The sequence below is a fragment of the Microchirus variegatus genome, assembly GCF_963457635.1.
Source record: "Microchirus variegatus genome assembly, chromosome: 9".
In the NCBI taxonomy this organism is placed as follows: Eukaryota; Metazoa; Chordata; class Actinopteri; order Pleuronectiformes; family Soleidae; genus Microchirus; species Microchirus variegatus.
The window spans coordinates 25,543,463-25,565,014 of NC_139810.1; the positions used below are offsets into that span (position 1 = coordinate 25,543,463).

Genomic DNA, 21,552 nt, shown 5'->3' on the forward strand with positions numbered 1-21,552 from the left:
TTCTTTGGTTTTGCTTGCGGTTGTAATCAATACTTTCGCAAAAAAAATATATATCACATGACTAAACAATCACCTGAGTCTGCAGCTTCCATTCAGCTCTGTGGAGCCAATCTGAGTGGTTTGGGGGTTTATATATCATAATATAAGTGTTGTTTTCTCACCACTCTCATGGCATGTGTTTTCAGTCTTTCTTTCAAAATCTGCTGCTGCTACTGAATTTAAAACGATAAAATGAGACCGTCAGCACATCTAAAGCCCAATTTATACTCCTGCGTAAAGTGCTCTACGTAGGTTACGCAGAGCACTCTGCGTCGACGGAGAGCCTCTCGGAGAGTCTCTGCGTCGTCTCCGACTGCACGAAATATTAAGTGTCCGTCACTCCGTCAAGGGACAACGGAGACGGCAAGAGTTGCGATTGGTCCTCAGGACAGGCCGAGCTAAGCTGCTCTGTGCTAGCTCACATTGCGCACCACAGAAAAGTGAGAAACAGCCACTGTTCAACAGTCTTTCTCTCTCTTTCTCTCTCGAACGCCATTGCTCACTGTAGCCAGAAGCACAACAACCTTACGTAGTGACCCCTACTGATCGGGCGGGAAATTGCAGTGCGTATCTGTCACCACGACGGAGAAGTATGAAGGCTCGAGCGATCTCCGTGGTTACGCAGTAGGATAACGCATTACGCAGTCAGAGAAGTATAATGTGGCCTTAATGAAGTGGTTAACATAGCAATGGTTTCATTTTGGTTCAAATGATGAAGCAGTAAGCCTTTATTGTGCCTGAGTTGCACACGGTATTGAACTGCAATGCTTTTGTGGTATTGAATATTTAAAAATGCGAGGAAAGGAAGTTATGACCAAAGACGGTGCTCATTCCTTAAAGGAGAAAAGGACGACGGCACTAAACATGTATGTGTGTATGTGTTTGTCTGTGTTGTGTTTTGAGAGGCTTGTTTGAAGAATAAAGCTATGTTGAGATGACAGAAAGTGACACGGCAGATTTAATGACACACTCGACTGTTCGTGGAATAAATAGCAGAAAAGTTGCTCCATGTTCAACTGCAAGATGACAATTGAATTCCAAAATATCTTTTTTTTTTTATCAACACCCAGCCTGATCCATGAGTTACATGTAGATGTCGTCAACCAAAACCCATAGGGGAGTAACTATAGCGGAAACAGAGGGTTAACATGAAAGTTGACTTCATAACTGGGGAGGTAATCTTCGTTATTAATGACGGATAATTCCCAAAAAGAAAAAATGTCCTCAAACAATTGGCCATAGTGAAATTGGATAAGAATGACAGACGGGACGTGGCTAATGGCCGGTTTATACCCACAGTCTTGATCTGGTGACTCAGAGTTGTCATCTATTAACGACAACAAAGCACAGTTTTTTCAAAGGGGGAATCCCCCTGCAAGTGAAAGGGGAGACATCAGTGCTCTAATAAAAAAAAAAAGGGCACTAGGTTTCCTATCAAAGTAAAAATGTATGATGAACTTGATAATTACAAATTAAATATTGTGTAATATATATATATATATACATATACAGGATAAAGAAATGACAAGATACAAGGAAGGACATTATTTCAATCAAACATTAATTGTCTGTGGGCTTAAAACTGAACTATGCGGGATTATTTACCCTAATGGCCGTCGCCACTCCCCCTTCTGTCTTTTAGCAGAAAACCAGCCTTGCAAGATCAAGGCCACCAGCTCGAAATTAGGTCTTGTGAAGCCTCAAGTCTCGAGAAACATGAATTGCTTTATGACACTACACACACGCGTGCCTCCTAGCCAGGTACCAGCTACAAGATTGAGGCAGCAATAGCATTATTTTAGAAGTTCATCGTGGCAGAGCCTGAAACAGAAAGCTTACTGTCTAAGGAGGCGAGGAACGACCGTCTGACCGAGTAAGGGGCAACAAACGCCGGACCAAGTTTTTCCAAAAAAGCACAGAAGCACGCAAAACAGATGCTGACATGGCGTTTTATAGCTGTTGCACATGTAATTATCTTTGGGATAAACTCTCTGTTCTCCATGAATTTATGTGTATTTGCACATGGCTCCACTGTTTGTGTTGGCCGGCTCCATTAAAAAAATGTACATGGCCAGAAGAGGGGAAGGGAGGGGGGAGCGTCAGCGGCGAGTTTTACGACAGTGAGGATAAAGTGGTAGACACAACAAGGCAGGGGGGGTCAGTAGGGAGAACGGCGAAAAAACTAACAGACTTGCAAAGTTCGGCTTTAAATATTTTTCCATTATAGTCTGTAACACCTATCACCTTCAACCAGAGAGCAAAACAGAATGCAGTACTATGCAGAATGCAATGCAAACTATTGAGCTACTGGGTTTTTCATGCACAGCCATCTTAAGGGTTGACACAAATGTCTAGTTAGCAGCAGTTCTCTGTGCAAAAATGCCTTGTTGATGCATGGACTGGTTCGAAATGATAAGGCAACTGTGAACGTTACAACCTAGGTATGCACATGATCATATCGGAACACGCAACACATTGAACCTTGAAGCAAATGGGCTACAACAGCAGAAGACCACACTGTGTGCTACTTGTGACACTTTATTAGGTGTCATGTGTACCTAATAATGTGACCATTGAGTGCTCTTACTTACTAAACACTTTTCTCAGACCAAAGGCAAAATTACCACCAGAGTCTGGCAGCTCTGGTGACCAGAGCCATGAAAAAGTAACTGACTGAGCCTGGCAACGTCAGATGCAAAGCAGACTTTGATAAAAGAAAATATTAATGCAGAAGTAATTATTCCTGAAGCTGTTGGATACAAGAGAGAAAAACACTGTGACCCCGGCGCACCATCAGGAAGAAGCAGAGGGGAAAAGAGAAAGGAAATTACTGTCGGGGAAAAAACGGGAACAATGGAAAGACAGTATGAAGACGGAAGTTTGAACTGTAACAAGCCACAAGCCAGACCAAAATCACTCACACACACACACATTACATGACATATGAACTGGGATTATACCTGCTGGCTGCACCAGAAAAACTAAACATCCAAATATTTCCTCAGAGATGAGCAGATGTTTTTGACTTTCAAACACACATTTCTGCTGACAAAAGCCATCTCAACTCAAGGTCCATCGACAGACATCACGCGACCTTCCTCAGCAAAAAATGTGTCATAGAAGTGTGTTAATGACAAAATCCAAAGCACTTTTCTCTAATGAGGATCGTGTGAGATGATCAAAAGCACCAGAGCCCAAACATTAGCATTTTTACACATCACCAATTCTATCCAAACTCCATCTGCTGACTAAGATCAAAAGCTCAAGAACAGTTACTAAATGGGCACCTTTTTCTCAGCTGTCGTTTCAATAGTCAGTAATAAATTCCCTGTCTCCAGATTTCCTCACAAAGTTCACTAAAAAAATAGAAATTCAAGTGTGCACAATTTGGTGTCGATTGGGAAAATTCCCATCTCATGATGAAGAGCATGTGCCCAGATCAAAAGCCTCAGAACAGCTGATCTGCATGAGCTGCACAAACTATTGATTAACTTTGAGGTCAACATGGATGGATGAGAAAGAAGTGAGAGTTTGATCACCTGCGATTCAGTGACCGTGTTTCGTTTCCAGGCTCAATAATGACGTGACGTTAAAACCTCAGTTTTAAAAACACCATGGGCACGAAAATTGAACATCCATCAGTTTGCAACAAAATCCATCTGTCGATGAGGTGGATGACTTGACTGAACGCTCCAGAAGAGCCAAAAATAGGTTTTGTGGTAAGACTGTTTTCACTTGATGCCTCCATGGTCTGTAACTTTGAACCTCAAGACTTAAAGCCAGTCAAAGTCAAGTAAAGCCCTTCAAAGTGCAAAGAAAAGGTTGCAAACGTGAGCATCGACAAAAACACTGCCTTCCAACAACAGTGGATCTTCCTGCTATCACATACATAGATATTCATATTCACACAGTCCTGTAGCTTTTTGCATTGTTGTGACTCGTCTAAATGCCTTCAGACAGACGTACAGTCAAATTGCACATGTTGTGTCGGGGCTGTCAACCAGACAAATGAAAACATGCTCATGACAACATTAATTTCACCCACAGCATCATATGTTCTTCAGACAAACGTCCCTTATTTATGACTGCCACTCTTAACATCAGTGAGTCTCTGCTTTTGTTTTTCGGTGGTGGACAGAGACCAGACGGGACATCTGGTCCCAGATTAGACCCGTGTGTTTAAGACAGGGCTTAAGACTCTGGTGGCCTGGAACAGTGAGGGGTTCCAGACTCAATCAATTAGCCAATTAAGGTTGCTAGACTTTAAAGTCCATTTTCCCATCACTGTACTGAACCCATGAAATGCCAACGCATCCACGGCCTGTGAGAAACAATGAACTCAAAACATTTACTGTCAAAATTGTATTTGATCTATCTATTCAAGGTGCACGGAACTGCAGATTCATCAATTTCTTGCAGCCACAGACGAGGCTGGATATTCCAGTTTTCACTTTGATCTGAATTATGAGCTGGGAGAAAAAGAAGGGGAGGACAGATATCAGGTCATGTGGAAAATAGAAGAAATAGTGTCAGTTATTTACAGGAGGCTGTGTCTCTGATGTGAGCGTGCAGCTGCAGAGTTGTCCCTTCAACTTTCAGATCAGGGTGTACTTTCCTCCCTCGACTAAAATACCTCTGCCTCCAGCTGGGATAATTGCTCAGGTCACTTGCCAAATCCAGCCATTAACTGTGATGACTGGAGGAAAAAAAAGCATGAAACAATGATGTGGTGCCTGGGGATCAAAGAGAGAGCTGCTGTGTTCTTCTCCATATCTGCATGGAGCACAGTCTCTTTTTGAGTTTCTCCTCAGAACAAAAGCACTGAGGTGAGATCTCATTATTATTATTATTATTAGGATGCAACATCCTGACACACAATAAGGATGGTGGGTTATTGAAAGGCTGATCATAAATGTTTTACTCACTCAGTCGTAATCTGAGACCAAGCCAGCTTCTTGGTGGCGACTTGTGCAGAACAGAATTCATGCTCCACTTGTTTGGCACCATGTAGGCATGCGATGCTTGTCGGTACGGAAGGGAAAAGCCACCGGCACCGGCTCCTCGGGGGTCTTGTGTCCCGTGTGTCTCAGTCTCAATCGCGTTTCAATGAGCTCTTTCCACTAAGACATTTTCGAATGTTTCTGCCGCTGTCGCCCTCCTCGGTGCGCACAGACTGCGCAGTCTGGTCGGTGGCGTGCACACAAAGCTGCACGGGGTGAACGCACGGGAAAGAGTGGCAAAAACGCATCCCTCGCTTCATGTGACGAGGAGTTCACACAACCAAGTTTGGAACGCGGCACAAACGAAGGCGCTAAATGGACCTGTTGCTGAAAACAAGAAATGTCGACGACGTCCGAGTGAACAACGTTAGTCAGCTCGGCTCGGCTCGGCTCGGCGCAGGAATGGGATTAAAACGAGGACGAAAGCGTGTCCGGGGACTTTAGAGCAGCTCGTCCACGTCTGGCCGTGTCCCCGTCTCTTAGCTCCACACACGACGGGCAGCTCCAGTTGTAAACACACCGTCCGCTTGCTGATGCTTCGCCTCGCCGCCTTCTCAGGGATCAACCATCGGCTTCCTCCATTCATTCACTCAACCTGGGGCCACAAAGACTCACTGCAGTTAGTTTCGGAGTGACGCAGTGTCGCAGCTAGAGGCGCCAGAGACACCGACATCACACACACACACACACACACACAGCAACAAACACACTCACACACACTCACCAGAGACGTACACGACTCTTTCATGACTTTAATCCAAAGCGCATTCAGGCCTTTGGGACTCTGCGTCGACCCGGAGATCTGAGGAGTCAAAGGACAGCGGTGTAAGAGCCTCAGAGACAATTCATGGATCCCTGTGTGAAAGATGTGTAAACAAGAAGACACAAAAGAGACACAAAAACACCACGAACAACCAACAAAATGACCATAAACAGGCGAGAGCAAAAATGAACAAAACGGCCAAAGACAAACAGACAAAACCGCCCGCACAACATGAGACATTATCACAGAAAACATAACACAAACGTCCATTAACAACAGCAAAGAGACGCACAACAACCACAAACAGATGCTAACAACAAAGTGAAGGCACAAAATGACTATAAACAGACGGAAAAAAATGAACAAAACGACCAAAGAGTGACACATAGAGACAAAACCGCCCATACACATGAAAACATATCACACACGTCTATTAACAACAGAAAAGAGACACACAACAACCATAAGCAGATGCTAACAGCAGCATGAGAGCACAAAATGACCATAAACAGACAAAAAATGTAGAAAAACGACCAAAGAGTGACACAAAGAGACAAAAACGCCATATACATGAAGAAATATCACACAAAAAATTAACACAAACGTTCATTGACAACAGAAAAGAGACACACAACAACCACAAACAGATGCTAACAGCAGAGTTAAGGCACAAAATGACCATAAACAGACAAAACATGTAGAAAAACGACCAAAGAGTGACACAAAGAGACAAAATCCCCATACACATTAAAAAATATCACACAATAATAAACACAAACGTTCATTAACAACACAAAAGAGACACACAACAACCACAGGCAGATGCTAACAGCAGAGTGAATGCACAAAATGACCATAAACAGAGGAAAAATTGAGTAAAACGACCAAATAGTGACACAAAGAGACAAAACTGCCATACACATGAAGAAATATCACACAAAAAAATAAACACAAAAGTTCATTAACAACACAAAAGAGTCACACAACAACCACAAACAGATGCTTACAGCAGAGTAAAGGCACAAAATGACCATAAACAGACAAAACATGTAAAAAAAACGACAAAAGAGTGACACAAAGAGACAAAACCGCCATTCACATCGAAAAATATCACACAAAAAATTAACACAAATGTTCATTGACAACAGAAAAGTGACACACAACCACAAACAGATGCTAACAGCAGAGTGAAGGCACAAAATGACCATAAACAGAGGAAAAATTGAGCAAAACGACCAAATAGTGACACAAAGAGACAAAACTGCCATACACATCAAAAAATATCACACAAAAAATAAACACAAACGTTCATTAACAACACAAACGTTCATTAACAACACAAAAGCGACACACAACAACCACAAACAGATGCTAACAGCAGAGTAAAGGCACAAAATGACCATAAACAGACAAAACATGTAGAAAAACGACAAAAGAGTGACACAAAGAGACAAAACCGCCATACACATCGAAAAATATCACACAAAAAATTAACACAAACGTTCATTGACAACAGAAAAGTGACACACAACCACAAGCAGATGCTAACAGCAGAGTGAAGGCACAAAATGACCATAAACAGACGGAAAGAGTGACACAAAGAGACAAAATCCCCATACACATCAAAAAATATCACACAAAAAATAAACACAAACATTCAATAACAACAGTAAAGAGACACAAAACAGATGCAAACAACTAATTGAGGGCACAAAATGACCATAAACAGATGACAAGAAAAAGTGACAAGGATCAACACAAAGGTTCATTAACAACAGTAGATAGAGACACAAAAACCACAGAGACACATTTAACAACTATAAAATGTGAAAGAAAATACTATAAAAACACAAAACGAGACAGAAAAGCCATAAACCACACACACATCAAACTACCATAAAGGGACATAAGTGGCACACGACGACAAAGAGACACAGAACAACCACATACAACAAATATTAAACATTTTCATTAAGATTCACAATAACCATAAAAAGGCCCATTTAAAAGGTGCACCAAGATAATAAAGAGACATAAAATAAAATGTTGTAACTACTATAAAAAACATAAACTGTATCGTATCTAATTTAGATGCACAAAGCAAGACAGGACCTTTTTGTCTTAATTAACTACCATGTTTAATCAGATTACCACACACTGAACCCAGGGGTCAAACATTTACGAGTCCCAGGGGCAAAAGGGAGTTAAAAGCCCTGCTGTTGATTTTGGTCTCAAGGGACCCCAATAGTATTGATCCAAGCATGGCAACGTTGTGCCATTTTGATCCAATACCAATATTCAACCCAAATCATTAAACATTATAATAAATTCATGGCGTTACACAGATCAAAGGTTTTTTTTTTCTGCCTTAGCACGTCCTGTGTAGGTGAATTTAACAATCAAATCTATAATCCTTTTACTTTCTTCCCTGTCAAAATAATGTTTTTGTCTTTAAAATGTTGGAAAAGTAATGGCATACAGTGACTGAAAGGTTAACAAAGCTTGTTTTGTAACAAAAAGACTAAAACATCAGTGATGTGTTTGGAAACACTAATTGCTATTAATCATTTACTGATAAACTCATTATTATTTTTAAATCTAATCATTTGGAGCAGTAATACATTTCAGCTGTGGAGCCAGACAAGTTTAATATAATTCTTGGAAGATTTTAAGCTTTCACATTCATGCCAGAGAAAGAGGCGAACGTGTAATCGTATCTGATTTTCGTTTCGAACGGTTATTATGAATACACTAAATGTTGAATGTTGCATATTAGGATTAGATTGGATAGATGCGTGTTGTTATTTCGGACCTCTCGGGGACAGGCAGGCTTTTGTCTGGCGGCACCACTACAGAGGGATTTGTCTTTGGTTTGCATGAGGTCGTTGGTAAAACATCTGATGTGACAAAGCCAAAACAATGACTCTGCCAAAATGTTGCTGTGCTGTGTGTGTATGCACTCACCCTCAATAAAGAGGCGGGGAACAGCGAACAAAGAACAGCAAGGGGGGAAGAGTGGGGACATTAAAACAGCCCACTTAACAAATTAGCAATTCTCCACAGCTTAAGTGTGTGTTTTACGACCACGTGCCATGCTTTTAATCCCTTCAGTCAGACAATGCAAATGTCACTTTAGGGCCAGATCTCGAGTGAACCATCATTTGATATTAAACATTAAAATCCACCGAACACAGAATTGTGTTTTTTACAGTTTTTATTGCATTTTCTTTCACCCTTTGGGACCATCTGCTGCTGTTCAGAGCAAACTTTCGACAACATGTTTGCTGCCCCCTTGTGGCACAATCTGTAGCACCAGATCATTACTTGGATGTAATCCCACACAAGCCTACATATTACAAAAAATTATCCTTGAATGACCCATAGACGCAGTAACACTTAAGTGTGTTAACGTATTAAATTAAGTATTAAACAGCATAACAAAAGCACAACATTTAAAGCAGTGTTGGTCTGCAATAAAAAAATGGATTGCGAAAATGTAATACTGACAAAACAGGCTTCTTTCACTTGATTTTATCCCACTGAATCAGGGACTATAATGCATCAAATCTACCTGGATGTAAGACTGTGAAACAAAATGCGGAGGTGATAGCTAAGGTTTTTGTTTATATGCAGACACACAGTCTCTGGAACCAGCGTAAACAGACTCTCGCTGAAAGGCTTTGACAACAAAAACATTAGGCTTGACCACAGACAGCCTTGTTTAACTGGAAACTGTCGGTTTTTTTGGACATTTTGTGAACTGCTCACTCCTCACACCAAAGTTTATGAAAGAAAAATCCCTTTTTGTATCATGGCACACAGGAGTCGGTGATCACGCACTGCTGCCGCCAACAATACGTTCAAATGTGTTACGCTGTGACTAGAGTTTGAAATCCTGAACTATGGCCTTCATTTTAAAACCCACTAGTAGTGACACTGATCGATAAAATCGTTTGAAAGCAAGAAAAGAGAACAGTCTGATCAAATTTTGCTTTTCATTTAATTTCTGGCAGCTCTATGCGTTTGGAATGTCACCGACAAACAAGAGCTTTAACTACAAGGTGTTATTTTATTGTCCATATGATATGACATCCGACAACAGGGAAGTCTGTCTCCCTGGCACCGCTGTCGCAATGAATCTTGAAATGAGAAAGAGAAAAAACGTCCTGTCTCAGTGTCAGGTCTGTACAATCTACAGCCAGTGCTGACAGGTTGGTGCAAGACAACAGTCAAGAAGGTAATGAGCGATAAATCAGGTGGTGGCTCATGTGGACAAAGTCATTACATCCCTGTTTGACTGGGTCTCGTCAGTCCCTTAAAGACTCGCAGCTTTCCTGCACCGGTGACATCAAAACTGTAGTCTGTGGTGACGTAGGGCATCTCCCCCTCACAGCCAGGCTGAAACACAGACAGAGGGTTTTGTTAAAGTTGTGGTCAAACCAAGCCTTTTTTTTTTTTTTACATCGTTTGACAGAATTGACGGGTGTGTTTTTAGAGATAAGAACAAGTCATCCGACCTGCGCTGTGAGGATGCAGGAAGGCAGCGTTACGGCTCCAAGTAGGAGACAGTTGACCTTGCGTAGAATGGAGGGATCTACAGGAGTCAGCAGGAAGTACAGACCTCGGGCCATGTCAACACCTCGGAGCACACCTGGAGTACACAACACGGAGAAAATTATACACTACTGTTCAAAAGTCTGGGATCACTTAGGAATGACCTTATTTTAGAAGGAGCAATGAATATAACATTAAATGAATCAGAAATACACTCTATACATTGTTAATGTGGTAAACGACTATTCTAGATGCAAACGTCTGGTTTTTAATGGAATATGTACATAGGTGTATAGAGGCCCATTTCCAGCAACCATCTCTCCAGTGTTCTAATGGTACATTGTGTTTACTAATCGCGTTAGAAGGCTATTGGATGATTAGAAATCCTTTGAAAACCCTTGTGAAATTATGTTAGCACAGCTGACAACGGTTTTGCTGGTTCTTTTACAAAAGGGCAACATTTTGACTAAAAATCATTATTTCTAATCTTGTCACTATCTTTACTATATTTTCTATTCATTTTGCAAAAAATTTTTTTTTTTTAATTTTAATGGAAAACGCACACACAAAAAAACCTTTGAACAGTAGTGTATATATATGTATATCTTTTACACCTTTGAACCTTTGTTTTTATTTGATCCTTTTTGAGTTCTCCGTTTATAAAATATGACTTCCACTGAAGGAAGAATTAGGTGTCTGCATGATCTTGCACATGGGCATTAAACGTGGGGTAAAACATACCAAAGCCCACACATGGACAGATGGGAGCCTGGGACAAGAGGACCGGACCTCCCCTGCTTACGATTTTCTCTCCGAGGCAGCAGAGCCCCACCAGTGTGGCGTTGGCAGCATAAAGCATGTGATTTGGCACCACCTCGCAATGGATCACACCTAAAGCCACAGCTGTGTGGGGCACCTGTGGGATCAGAGGGAGAGGGCTTATGTTCTCAGTCGAGTAAATGACTCAGTCGTTTGATTCAGACCAACAGAAATGCTATATTATCAGGAGTAGACAACTGGAAATATGATATATCTTGGTAACAAGCTTTGGTTAGTAATATTTACAGGAACTGGGAAGTGGATCCTTGAAGCAAAACATATTTGAAAATCTAAACAAGAATACAATTGTACAACGCATTATCTTTTTCATCTACCTGGTATGGGGTGAGGCTGTGTAGAGGTCTAACTGGTCCAGGATCAGGAGACTGCAGCTGGCTCAGGTAAGCCAGCAACGACAGCTCTCTGTGCTCGTTACTGCGCTGGTGTTTCCTGTCACACACACACAACACAAACACACAATAAAGCCAATGCATTTAATCACGAAAACTTGCATTATTATTTGAATCCAAACACCACTTACGAAGTTCCTTGACACGCCACTCCCTGAAACTCTGACTGTACAATAAGGTGAGTGTAGCTTCTTGGGGGACTGTGGCCGTCTGTATACTCGTCCATCGCAGTCTGAGCTGCCGGGTGGGTCTGAAACCCGTGTGCCGCCCTGAGAAAGTCTGGAGTAAGGGCAGGACACTGCGTGACACCACCATGACCGAGCTGGACGACATGCGAGACTGGGAAGATGCGGATCATGTCCACTAGTAGCTGGAACCCAAACCCTGTGGAAGACGAGCACATATTCAGACATGACTCACAACCATCGTAATTATATAGTTGTTTATATTCCGTTCTTACTGACCCTTGACCCAGCCCATGGTGTTGATGATGATGGGAGTCTCTCTGCTCTGGGAGCGTCTACGCCACAAGGACTTCAGTGATTCCAGGTATCTGTCCAAGTCCGACTCGCACGCTGTCCGACCGTAGTAGATCATGTGGTCTGGTGTGCGCTGATGTGAGAATGGTGGTCCTTAAAAAAAAACAAAAAAAAAAAACTCAGTGTAAGTCTACCAAGTTCACGACACAGTTCAGGATTATCATGGCAGACACAGACATTTTGAAGATGTAGCAAAAGTAAGAACGTTCTTGCTACTTTTGCAAAAAAGTGAACTGTTTGACTTGATGTAATTGTTTTGCATATAATCACCATAGTATGATATAAATTGACATATAATTTAATTTTTATTTAATTTTAATTTTTCTTTTTCAGTACATTGTAATCCCTTATTTTGAAAACCAGAGATAAGACTGCTTGGTTAGGGCAGTTTAAGTTGAATATCGGCACACTTCACGTTTATGAGTGGCTGATTTGAAATCATTATGCCAGTGCGGTTCCTTTCATAATAAAATGAGGGATCAACATTAGCCTCAGTACTCAGTATATGTGAGCACACTCTCTCACATATTTTCCAGCAAGTTTCCATGGGTACTTTCCCCCGCGTCCCCAAATGGCTACAGGGAGCATGTGCAGTTGGTGCATATGTTCTGTGTGGGTTAAAATTGGAGATATCCTTACTTTCGTCCAAGTAGGGTCCGTACAGAGCACCGTGGAAATGGGAGTATGATGAAATTTATGTGACAGGGGACCCTAGTGGTTCTCTGGAGACACAAGGACGGACAGTATGACCGGGCCCCAGAGCTCCCATGTTATATCTTATTTGGCTTGGACCACAGACGATATATATATATATATATATATATATATATATATAAACTTGGATGACATGATAAGCTCCCACAAGTGAAGCCAAACCATCTTAATCACCTACTGGTGGCTGCATAGGTTTATTGGGTTATAAATCCATCCTCCTCCTTGTTAACAGATGGGACATGAGCCAAACTAAAACATACATGCCAGATCACCAAAGATGTTTTGATGCTATGAAAGTGAAATAAAACATCATGATTTAAAAGTGGAGACTGACTCTTGACTCATTTGTGTTTTTACACTTATATTTACGGTACAGACATAGAATTAGAATACCCATTAAAGTGTATACACTACTCCCTGAACGGTTAATACAATACGGTTTATCAGAGAAAACAATGACATAGTGAGTGTTCCTTGTAAAACATAAATTTGATTATTTTTAAATCCGGACTACACACAAAACCAGTTAGGGTGAAACAGCAAGATTATAAAAACATACCCAGAAGTGGTTCTCTGACAACTGACAAGGACAGACAACCAGCAGGGGTGAATTCTGTTTGACCAAGGTCTGCTTCCAAGTAATCTACATAAGCAGTGCTGCAGACACAAAAAAACAGACAAACATTACAATAGCATTAATATTTTAACTTTAATTTCATCTCTGTATGAATGTTAAGTCCTCAGCAAACTGAAACCGAGGTATAAATAATGATAGTTTAGTGCACAGGGATCATATCAACAGCAATATGGACTATAATCTTAACACACAAACATAGTAGTATTAATAAATATTAGTTTACTGGATATAGAAATGATTACTTACTGATTTAGTAAGGTATTGATGAGGTGGCGGATAAATGTCGACTTGCCCACATTCTTGGCGCCACACACAAGAATAACTGCACAGCCATCCATGTCTCCTGTGAATGACACGTATCAAATATGTGACTATTCTGTGTTTGACATGTCTATTACACCAACGACAGATTGTTATTTCGATAGAGAAGTCTGTTAAAGGATATTACTGTTTTCAGATGTGACATGATTCTTATCAATACTGTTAAGAGTATAAATGTGGCACTCCTTCAAAGCAAACAATATTGTGACATAGAAATAATCTCCTTTGCCACTTGGAATTGGCTCATCCAGACTTATTTAACAGATTTGATGGTGCTGAACAGACAATAACAGGGTGATCGATCAAAACTATTCATAATAAGTCATGAAAGTAACTAAAAATGTGATGCACATAATTTCGGGCTTACCTCTGCAGGCACTGACCACTGTGTGAAGAGCATCTCTGTAGCTCCTTGACATGTACAGGCCCTCAATGCTGCTGCTCAGAGGAATCACACCCAAACCATTGAGAGGAGTGTCGAGCACAGATGACATTAGTTCACTCTACAAACAAGCAGAGGGGGAAAGTGTAAGTGAGACACGTCTGTCAACTGCAGTTCTAAACTTCCAGTAAATTCATTTGCACATCATGTGATTTTGGTGGATATCTTAAAGAAGGACAATGTACAAATAATAGGTAGATTACCATCACGGGGCTGAACAATTCACTGAGCTCTGAGAAGCTTGACAGAAACCGTGTTAGGGGTGTTTCCATGGGCTCCAGGAGGATGATGGAGGAATGTGATGTTACCTTTTTTAGCAACTTTTTCTGCGACGCTATGAAAAATACAAAGGAAAAGAAAATATTATTTTCTGGATTATTTCAAAATAATCCAGAAGTCCAAATGTATAAAAGAGCGGCGGGATAAAAATCAACTTTGATAGGTTATTTCTATCATTTACCTGACGATAAATACTTCTGGAGAATGGGTGAAGCTGCCGCTTTGTCATCTCTGGTGTTGACAGAGCTTTCTAGTGCGGTTATCACCAAAGGACAATGTGAAGCCGGGGAGAACAGCGGATATGACTGTTGGCCCTCTTCAATAGTGAACCCCATCACTTCTACCCGACCATACAGGCAGGTCAAATGGCATTTCCCACGGAAACACAGGGTCTGCCAGAGAAAAATGTTAGACAATAACGATAACGAATCAAAAAATATTTCATACTTATTTCCAAATCTCAGATTATTGACTTGCAAAACAACAAAATGACCAGAAATGTACCTGATTCTTCTGCATAACAACTACTGCATGGTTTCCCTGATGAACTCTCTCTGCACAGTAATGGAGACTATTCCCATCCAGTCTACCTGGCTGAAAATCCTCCGTGTCAGCTGAGGTCTCTACACCATTCCTCTGAATGGACTGGGAATACTCCTTCCACTCCTGTGAGTTATCCGATTCGTTGTCCATAGTTAACCCTGAACTTCCATTAGCCTGACTGTGTGGTTTCTTCAATTCAGACTGGGAAGTGTTTTTCTTGGTATCAGAGACAGACTTTGCCTTATTTTGCAGCCTCTTGACAGTAGGTTTTTTCTTAACAGTTGCTTGGTGCTCTTTTATCACACTGGCCATGACCAGAGGGGTGTTGAGCTCAGAGGAACTGATGGGAGGTCTGCATCGTTTTCCCCTCACATCCTTCCACTTCTGGGATTTAGCATGACCCTTGACCTGTGTGGTTTTCTTCACCTTCATAATGAATAGTCAGCAACCATTCGTGTGGGTGTTGATGAAAAATAAAATGGGGTGTGCCTGCAAAGAAAGAAGTAGAATTAGCAGTAAAAAGTACTCGCATTTACAACTTATTGTGAATTAATTTTCTTTGATTGAATAATGGACTAATTGTTTCAGCTAGTTTCTCAAACAACTGTAAAAATATTCTGCCAATATTTTGACAACAGATGTTGTCAGATCACTGTTAAAGTAATGTTTTACTCAAAAGTAGCAATACTCCGTGTAATCGTTATTATCTCAAATGGTGTATTTATTTGTCTGATTGTGAACCTACAGAATCGTACTCGAAATTTTGATAAACATTACCTTTATTTAATGATGGCGCCTCATATTGTTGTGCAGGGGCGTGGGGCATATTATGATTATTTTTGATTATTTTTAACAGTTTGATTATTTTTAACAGTTCCAGGCTAAACTAGCCATGCTACAGTGAAATTCAAATGCAGCTAAGAGTTTATTAGACTTTTTCCTCAACACATGGGGCAGAGAAAGAGCAAATTCACAGAAACCAGAAACCAAAACCTGGACGAATAATGGATGTTAAAGTTAGTGTGAAGTTTTCATAGTAACCTAGCACAGCCTCGACAGGTGACTAGCGTTAGCTGCTATGCTAAGTGCCGTTGTTGCACTTAATGTGGCGAGTACTTACCCCCTGCTTGTGTACAAAACGGCGTAAAGCTGGAGAAACTCCTTTTTATTATTTCAAAGAGGGTGCAGCGTTTACGTTTAGCCAAAACGAATGCTTAGAGCAGTCCAGCTGTTAAAACATCATTGCTAAAAGGCTAATTCCATGTGTGTGCCACATACAGACACCACATCCAGATGGTCACCCATGACTTTACCCGGCGTGTTATTATCTGCGATTTTGCCCATTGCGATGTTTTATTTAACATTAATTTTAACTTTTAATGAATAAACGGTGAGTTAAGACATATCATCAACCATTACAGCCATAAACATACATTTTCGTTTCAGTAGTTTAATGAGTTTTTAATGTGAATGTTGGAGTTTTTAATGGACAACAAACAACTTTCCCGGAGTTCAAATGCGTCACTTCCTCTTCCTTGTGCAGTTTTTTAGGGGCCTACAAGAAAACAAAACAAGATGTATGTAGCTGCTGGGATTCGCTGTATTTATTAATTCTTTATTTGTTCCACTAAAAGAGGATCCAGCTTATACACAACGAAAAAATAAAGATCGATTTGGACCAATAATGCGATTATGAATGTCGAAATGTAGCCGTCGGGTGAGTATCAGCTAAGGGAGTGTCTTTAAAGACCTGTGCTAGGAAATAAACGTCGAGGTGCGGAGGTAGCCGGGGCAGCGACACAATACTCATTAGAAAATAGACTATAATAAATACAATTGATATGCTAACTGCAATACATTGAAATGCTATTAATTTAGTCAATATATAATAGTGGATAACCTGATTTGACAACGTGACATACACATGTTAACTGTGGGTCTTGTGGGTATAGTAAAGGAGGAAGGGACTATTTAAATTTTTTCTCTAAAAAAAGAAAAAAAAATGCTTCATGACAAGTTAAGTGCATATATCTTTTAACTACAGTATGTCTGCAACTAATGGTCCATTAAATATCATAAACTGTTGCAACATTTGTGTCAGGTGGATTTAAGAATCCTGAAAATGCAAGTGAAACAAAGTGCTGTAACTCAGAGATAAATACGTTACCTAAGACCTAAAAGACCTAAAAACAACAATAAAACAGACAATAAAATTATAAAATACTGTAGAAAATATAAAAATAACACAAATCAATGTCTCATAGTGGGTCATAAGCCAAAGAGTGACATGAATTTTTGGACATTGATGAAATGTGACTGGTTCCTTAATCAATGAATTATGTTCTAACTCTTTTAGTCCCAGAATGAAATAGGGAGGATGTATCGATCTGTCATATTTTTATTTTGACCTTATTTAAAAAAGCTGTTTGATATCTGTGTGTGTCATGCAGCAGCAGTGAACAGGGAAGCTACAATGACGCCTGCAAAGAGGAACCACGCACAGAGTGTCCTCACCTCCCTAAACCAGCAGAGGGCAGCAGGGAAGTTTTGTGACGCAACACTGAATGTGGGAGATGGCGTGGTACACTTGGCCCACCGCAACATCCTGGCCTGTTTCAGTGAACTGTTCCAGCAGCTCAACTCGCCTGCTTCAACGTGCACGGAGATCCGCCTGCAGGAGTGTCCCAGCGATGGCCTGGAGCTGCTCCTGAACTTCCTCTACACTGGAGAGCTGAGGCTGGATCTAGATAACCTGGACAAGGTGCAGCACGCAGCAGCCAGCCTCTGTGTGCCAGAGGCGCTTGTACTTTGTCAGCAGTTCCAGAAAACGCCCGCGGACCCTGCGCCCTTGAAGCGCAAAAGAGGCAGACCGAGAAAGACCCGATCGGAGACAACCTCTCGTTGTTCGGTCAAAGAAGAAGATAAGGTGCATGCGGACACAAAAGAGGAGTTCGGTATCGACGCTGACGCAGCCACCGTTAACGTCGTTGCCACCGCTACAACAACAACAACAGCCACCACCACCCGCTCTGGTCGTGTAGTGAAGGGCCCCAGGAGACTTGTCACTGATGAGAGTCCGTCCACTGATTTAATAGCCTGTGAAAACACCAGCAAACAGGCCGAGAACATTCCTGCGGAGACAGAAAGTTGTGATGCTGTGGATAATCAGAGTCCACATCAGCCAACTGGTAAAACGGAGGTATAAAACATGAACGCAAGAGTGAGAAAGCATTACACTGAAGTCGCTCATTCATAAAGATGAACACAGTGGTTATATTCACGCTTCTCTTGTCCTTGGGTTATGTTACAGGCAGCTGATCTTCAGATTGCCATAAATGACACCAGTGTTCGCCAGGAAAATGAGGCGGCAGAGGAAGATGACGATATTGGGGAGTTTGAGCCAATCACCGAAGGCTCAGATGAGGAATACGTGCCCGTCGCCGAGCCTGCGTCTTCATCTGCAGCTTCATCGACCGCACGCAGACGCTGCAACGTTCAAAGTAAGACGATGAAAAATGAGAAGGACGAAACCGTGGAAGAAGAATCCAAGAAGGATTCCGTGCGGTGTCCCGTCTGTGAAAAATCCTTCAAGAGCAAATACTACCTTAAAGTCCACAACAGGTAAAATCCGTCCCGTGCATTTTTTATTCGAGTCACTGTCGAGATAGCGACTGATGTTTTTCCTTTACAGGCGACACACAGGCGAGAAGCCCTTCGGTTGCCTTAAATGTGGGAAGAAGTACTTCAGGAAGGAGAATCTTTTAATACACGAGATCAGAAATTGTGACAAAGTGGTGGTAAGTCATTAAAGAAGTAGTTTCAGCTCCACAGATATGAGAACGCAAAATGTACAAAAGGATGAAAAGATAATAAGTGTTTGTGCTGTGTTTGAACTACAGACGTACAAATGCTACGCGTGCTCCTCAACCTTTAATACGAAAGAACAGCTGCGTGTGCACATCGTGTCCCACACTGGATTAATGCCTCACAAGGTACAGCCGTTATGTCTCTATAGCAATCATCGGTGACTAGAAATGATAAACAACGTATTTATGATGTACTGTGTGTTTTTCTTTATAGTGTACATTGTGTCCTGAACAATTTATGCACAAGAAAAACTTGACGCTTCACATGATGAAGATCCACAGTTTCCCAAAACCACACGCAGTAAGTTTCCTGGTGATGTGCTTGCACAGTTGCCTTTGTGTCACGACCGATTCAGTGTTTTTAACTTAATGCTTTCATTAGGTTAAAATAGTGTGTTTTTGTTTGTTTTTTTGGCCATAAGTGTCCCCAGTGCCCCAAAACCTTCTTAACTCGGACGGAGCTGCGTGTGCACGAAGCAGCCAAACATCGAGGTGAAAAGCCGTTTGTGTGCGAGGAGTGTGGCCACCGGGCGTCGAGTCGAAACGGCCTGCAGATGCATATCAAAGCCATTCACAGGTCGCAGAGCGTCTTTATCTGTGTGTCATTTTGCAGCTTTTCATCTGTCATTTGATCATTTAGTCTGTGTTAATGCATATAGCATGACATTTGCCAAAGGTTTGAATTTTTGTGATAGTTAAAAATACTGATATTGCTTAATATAAGTGTACTTTTTTTCTATAGCCTTTTACAACAACACACAGGTGACCTAAGTGCTTTACAAAATAAAAGCATGACAGACACACAGCTTTAAAAACGGACTGTTAAAAAAAACATTTATGAAATAAATCAAACCAATGAAAACTAAAAATTGAACTAAAACAACAGGGTATTAAAAGCCATTATGAATAATATAATATAATAAAATGTATATTATATATCATATAATATAAATAAATTTTTTTTAAATTTGCTTTCCAGAAACGAACGTCCATTTGTTTGCACCTTATGTGGCCACGCGTTCTCCCAGAAGAACAACCTCAACATGCACATGCGCATACACAGCGGTGAGAAGCCGTATCAGTGTCATCTCTGTGGAAAAACCTTCAGGACACAAGGTAAATGGCCCAAAACCTTCCCGTGTGTGTGTGTGTGTGTGTGTGTGTGTGTGTGTGTGTGTGTGTGTGTGTGTGTGTGTGTGTGTGTGTGTGTGTGTGTGTGTGTGTGTGTGTGTGTGTGTGTGTGTGTGTGTGTGTGTGTGTGTGTGTGTGTGTGTGTGTGTGTGTGTGTGTGTGTGTGTGTGTGTGCGCTGCTCGACTTCTCCTCCTGCTTTGTTTCTCTGCCTGTGATATTAAACGAATCCCGATCGCTGTCTTTTTGAAAACCAGCCAGTCTAGATAAACACCACCGGACACACACCGGCGAGCGTCCCTTCAGCTGTGACGTCTGCGAGCAGCGGTTCACGGAGAAGGGCGCCCTCGTCCGCCACAAGGCCAGTAAGCACGAGGAAGGTCGTCCCCACTCCTGTCACATATGCGGCAAAACCTTCAAAGGTGAGATCTCCGATGGTGCTTCGTTTGACCTCCATTAAAACGGAACGTTTGATGAGCTTTTTGCATCCGTGACTCACTTTGTGGCTTTACATCGTCACCAGCGAAGGAGCAGCTCAGCGTTCACCTGCGGCGCCACAAAGGCATGAGGAAGTTCGAATGCAGCAACTGCGGCTACAGGTTCACTCGACAGGTACGGTGGCCTAAGGTTAAATGTTTCCAATGAAAGAACCAACAATTTTTGATCAAGAAATTGTTGGCAGATTAATTTGTCGTCACCATCTTGTGTTTCTTAGTTACGTTGGTCATGATGACAAAAAGCATTTTTTGACCCCCCGCCAAGGAAGTATATGTTTCCGCTGGAGTTTGTCTGTCTGTTAGGAACATAACTCGAAAAGTCACAGACAGATTTGGATGAAATTTTCAGGAAATGTCTGCAATTGGACCAGGAACAAGTGATTAAATTTTGGGCATGATCCATAGATGCTATCACTATTTTTATAGCTATTTTGTAGGCACTGAGCTGCCTTGGCGGAGGTCTGTGCTCTCCGAGTGCTTTTCTTGTTACTTTATGTAACACAAAGAGGTGGCAGTTTGAATCTCTGAATTGTACATTTATATTGTAACATTATCATTATTATTTGTTAAAGATTATTACTAGAAAAATAAATCGATTCAATCAGTGTATTTTTTTCCCGCTCACTAGGCCTGATCAGAATCAGAAATTGTACTGTATATCCTGACAGAACAAAGGTGTAAATAGACTAAATAGCATAAAGATACCTTTTTTTAAAAAGTGTAGAAAAATGTACATATAACAGAAATAAAACTAGAAAAGCACTCGGCGAGCGCAGACCTCCGCCAAGGCAGCGTTGTAACCATTGATAGCATCTACGGATCATGGCCAAAATTCCAGAAAATTTTGTCCAAATCTGAACAAACAAACTCCCACGAAAACATAACCTCCTTGGTGGAGGTAATAAATATAATATATAGGATATGCATAGTAAATCAAATAGTCTGCTTATTGCACAATGTCTCAAGTTTGTGAAGATTCGTTATCTAGGATGCTGCTTAA

General features: G+C 41.2%; 2 protein-coding genes across 2 annotated transcripts in view; one reads left to right on the top strand and one right to left on the bottom strand.

The window, feature by feature from the left end:
- Positions 1 to 9,368: 9,368 nt before the first annotated feature.
- On the bottom strand, positions 9,369 to 16,312 carry nol9 (nucleolar protein 9). The gene is made up of 13 exons (XM_083895166.1): positions 16,181 to 16,312; positions 15,022 to 15,549; positions 14,699 to 14,909; positions 14,442 to 14,572; positions 14,164 to 14,299; positions 13,722 to 13,818; positions 13,398 to 13,495; positions 12,050 to 12,217; positions 11,717 to 11,969; positions 11,511 to 11,625; positions 11,098 to 11,272; positions 10,320 to 10,453; positions 9,369 to 10,200 (listed from the first exon to the last, which is right to left on the bottom strand). The coding sequence occupies exons 2-13, from the start codon at positions 15,490 to 15,492 to the stop codon at positions 10,084 to 10,086; spliced, it is 2,106 nt and encodes a 701-aa protein (XP_083751292.1). The 5' UTR covers positions 15,493 to 15,549; positions 16,181 to 16,312; the 3' UTR covers positions 9,369 to 10,083.
- Positions 16,313 to 16,644: 332 nt separating this feature from the next.
- The window catches only part of zbtb48 (zinc finger and BTB domain containing 48), a gene marked incomplete at its 3' end in the record, with an annotated part of 5,471 nt that continues 563 nt past the window's right edge, over positions 16,645 to 21,552 (top strand). Inside the window, exons 1-10 of the mRNA XM_083895531.1 lie at positions 16,645 to 16,777; positions 17,514 to 18,259; positions 18,371 to 18,681; positions 18,752 to 18,857; positions 18,960 to 19,052; positions 19,141 to 19,227; positions 19,349 to 19,503; positions 19,906 to 20,042; positions 20,313 to 20,477; positions 20,579 to 20,667. Coding sequence (XP_083751657.1) covers positions 17,534 to 18,259; positions 18,371 to 18,681; positions 18,752 to 18,857; positions 18,960 to 19,052; positions 19,141 to 19,227; positions 19,349 to 19,503; positions 19,906 to 20,042; positions 20,313 to 20,477; positions 20,579 to 20,667 — 1,869 coding nt within the window. The 5' untranslated portion in view covers positions 16,645 to 16,777; positions 17,514 to 17,533. The remainder of the gene's footprint in view (positions 16,778 to 17,513; positions 18,260 to 18,370; positions 18,682 to 18,751; positions 18,858 to 18,959; positions 19,053 to 19,140; positions 19,228 to 19,348; positions 19,504 to 19,905; positions 20,043 to 20,312; positions 20,478 to 20,578; positions 20,668 to 21,552) is intronic.

Bases quoted from the DNA above. Each gene is read 5' to 3' on its own strand.
- nol9 (XM_083895166.1), bottom strand. From the start codon at position 15,492: ATGAAGGTGAAGAAAACCACACAGGTCAAGGGTCATGCTAAATCCCAG. The intron at 14,910-15,021 runs GTACATTTCTGG...TTTCTCTGGCAG, and splicing joins TTGTTATGCAGAAGAATCAG to ACCCTGTGTTTCCGTGGGAA. The intron at 10,454-11,097 runs GTATGTTTTACC...TGTGTACTCCAG, and splicing joins CTGTCCATGTGTGGGCTTTG to GTGTGCTCCGAGGTGTTGAC.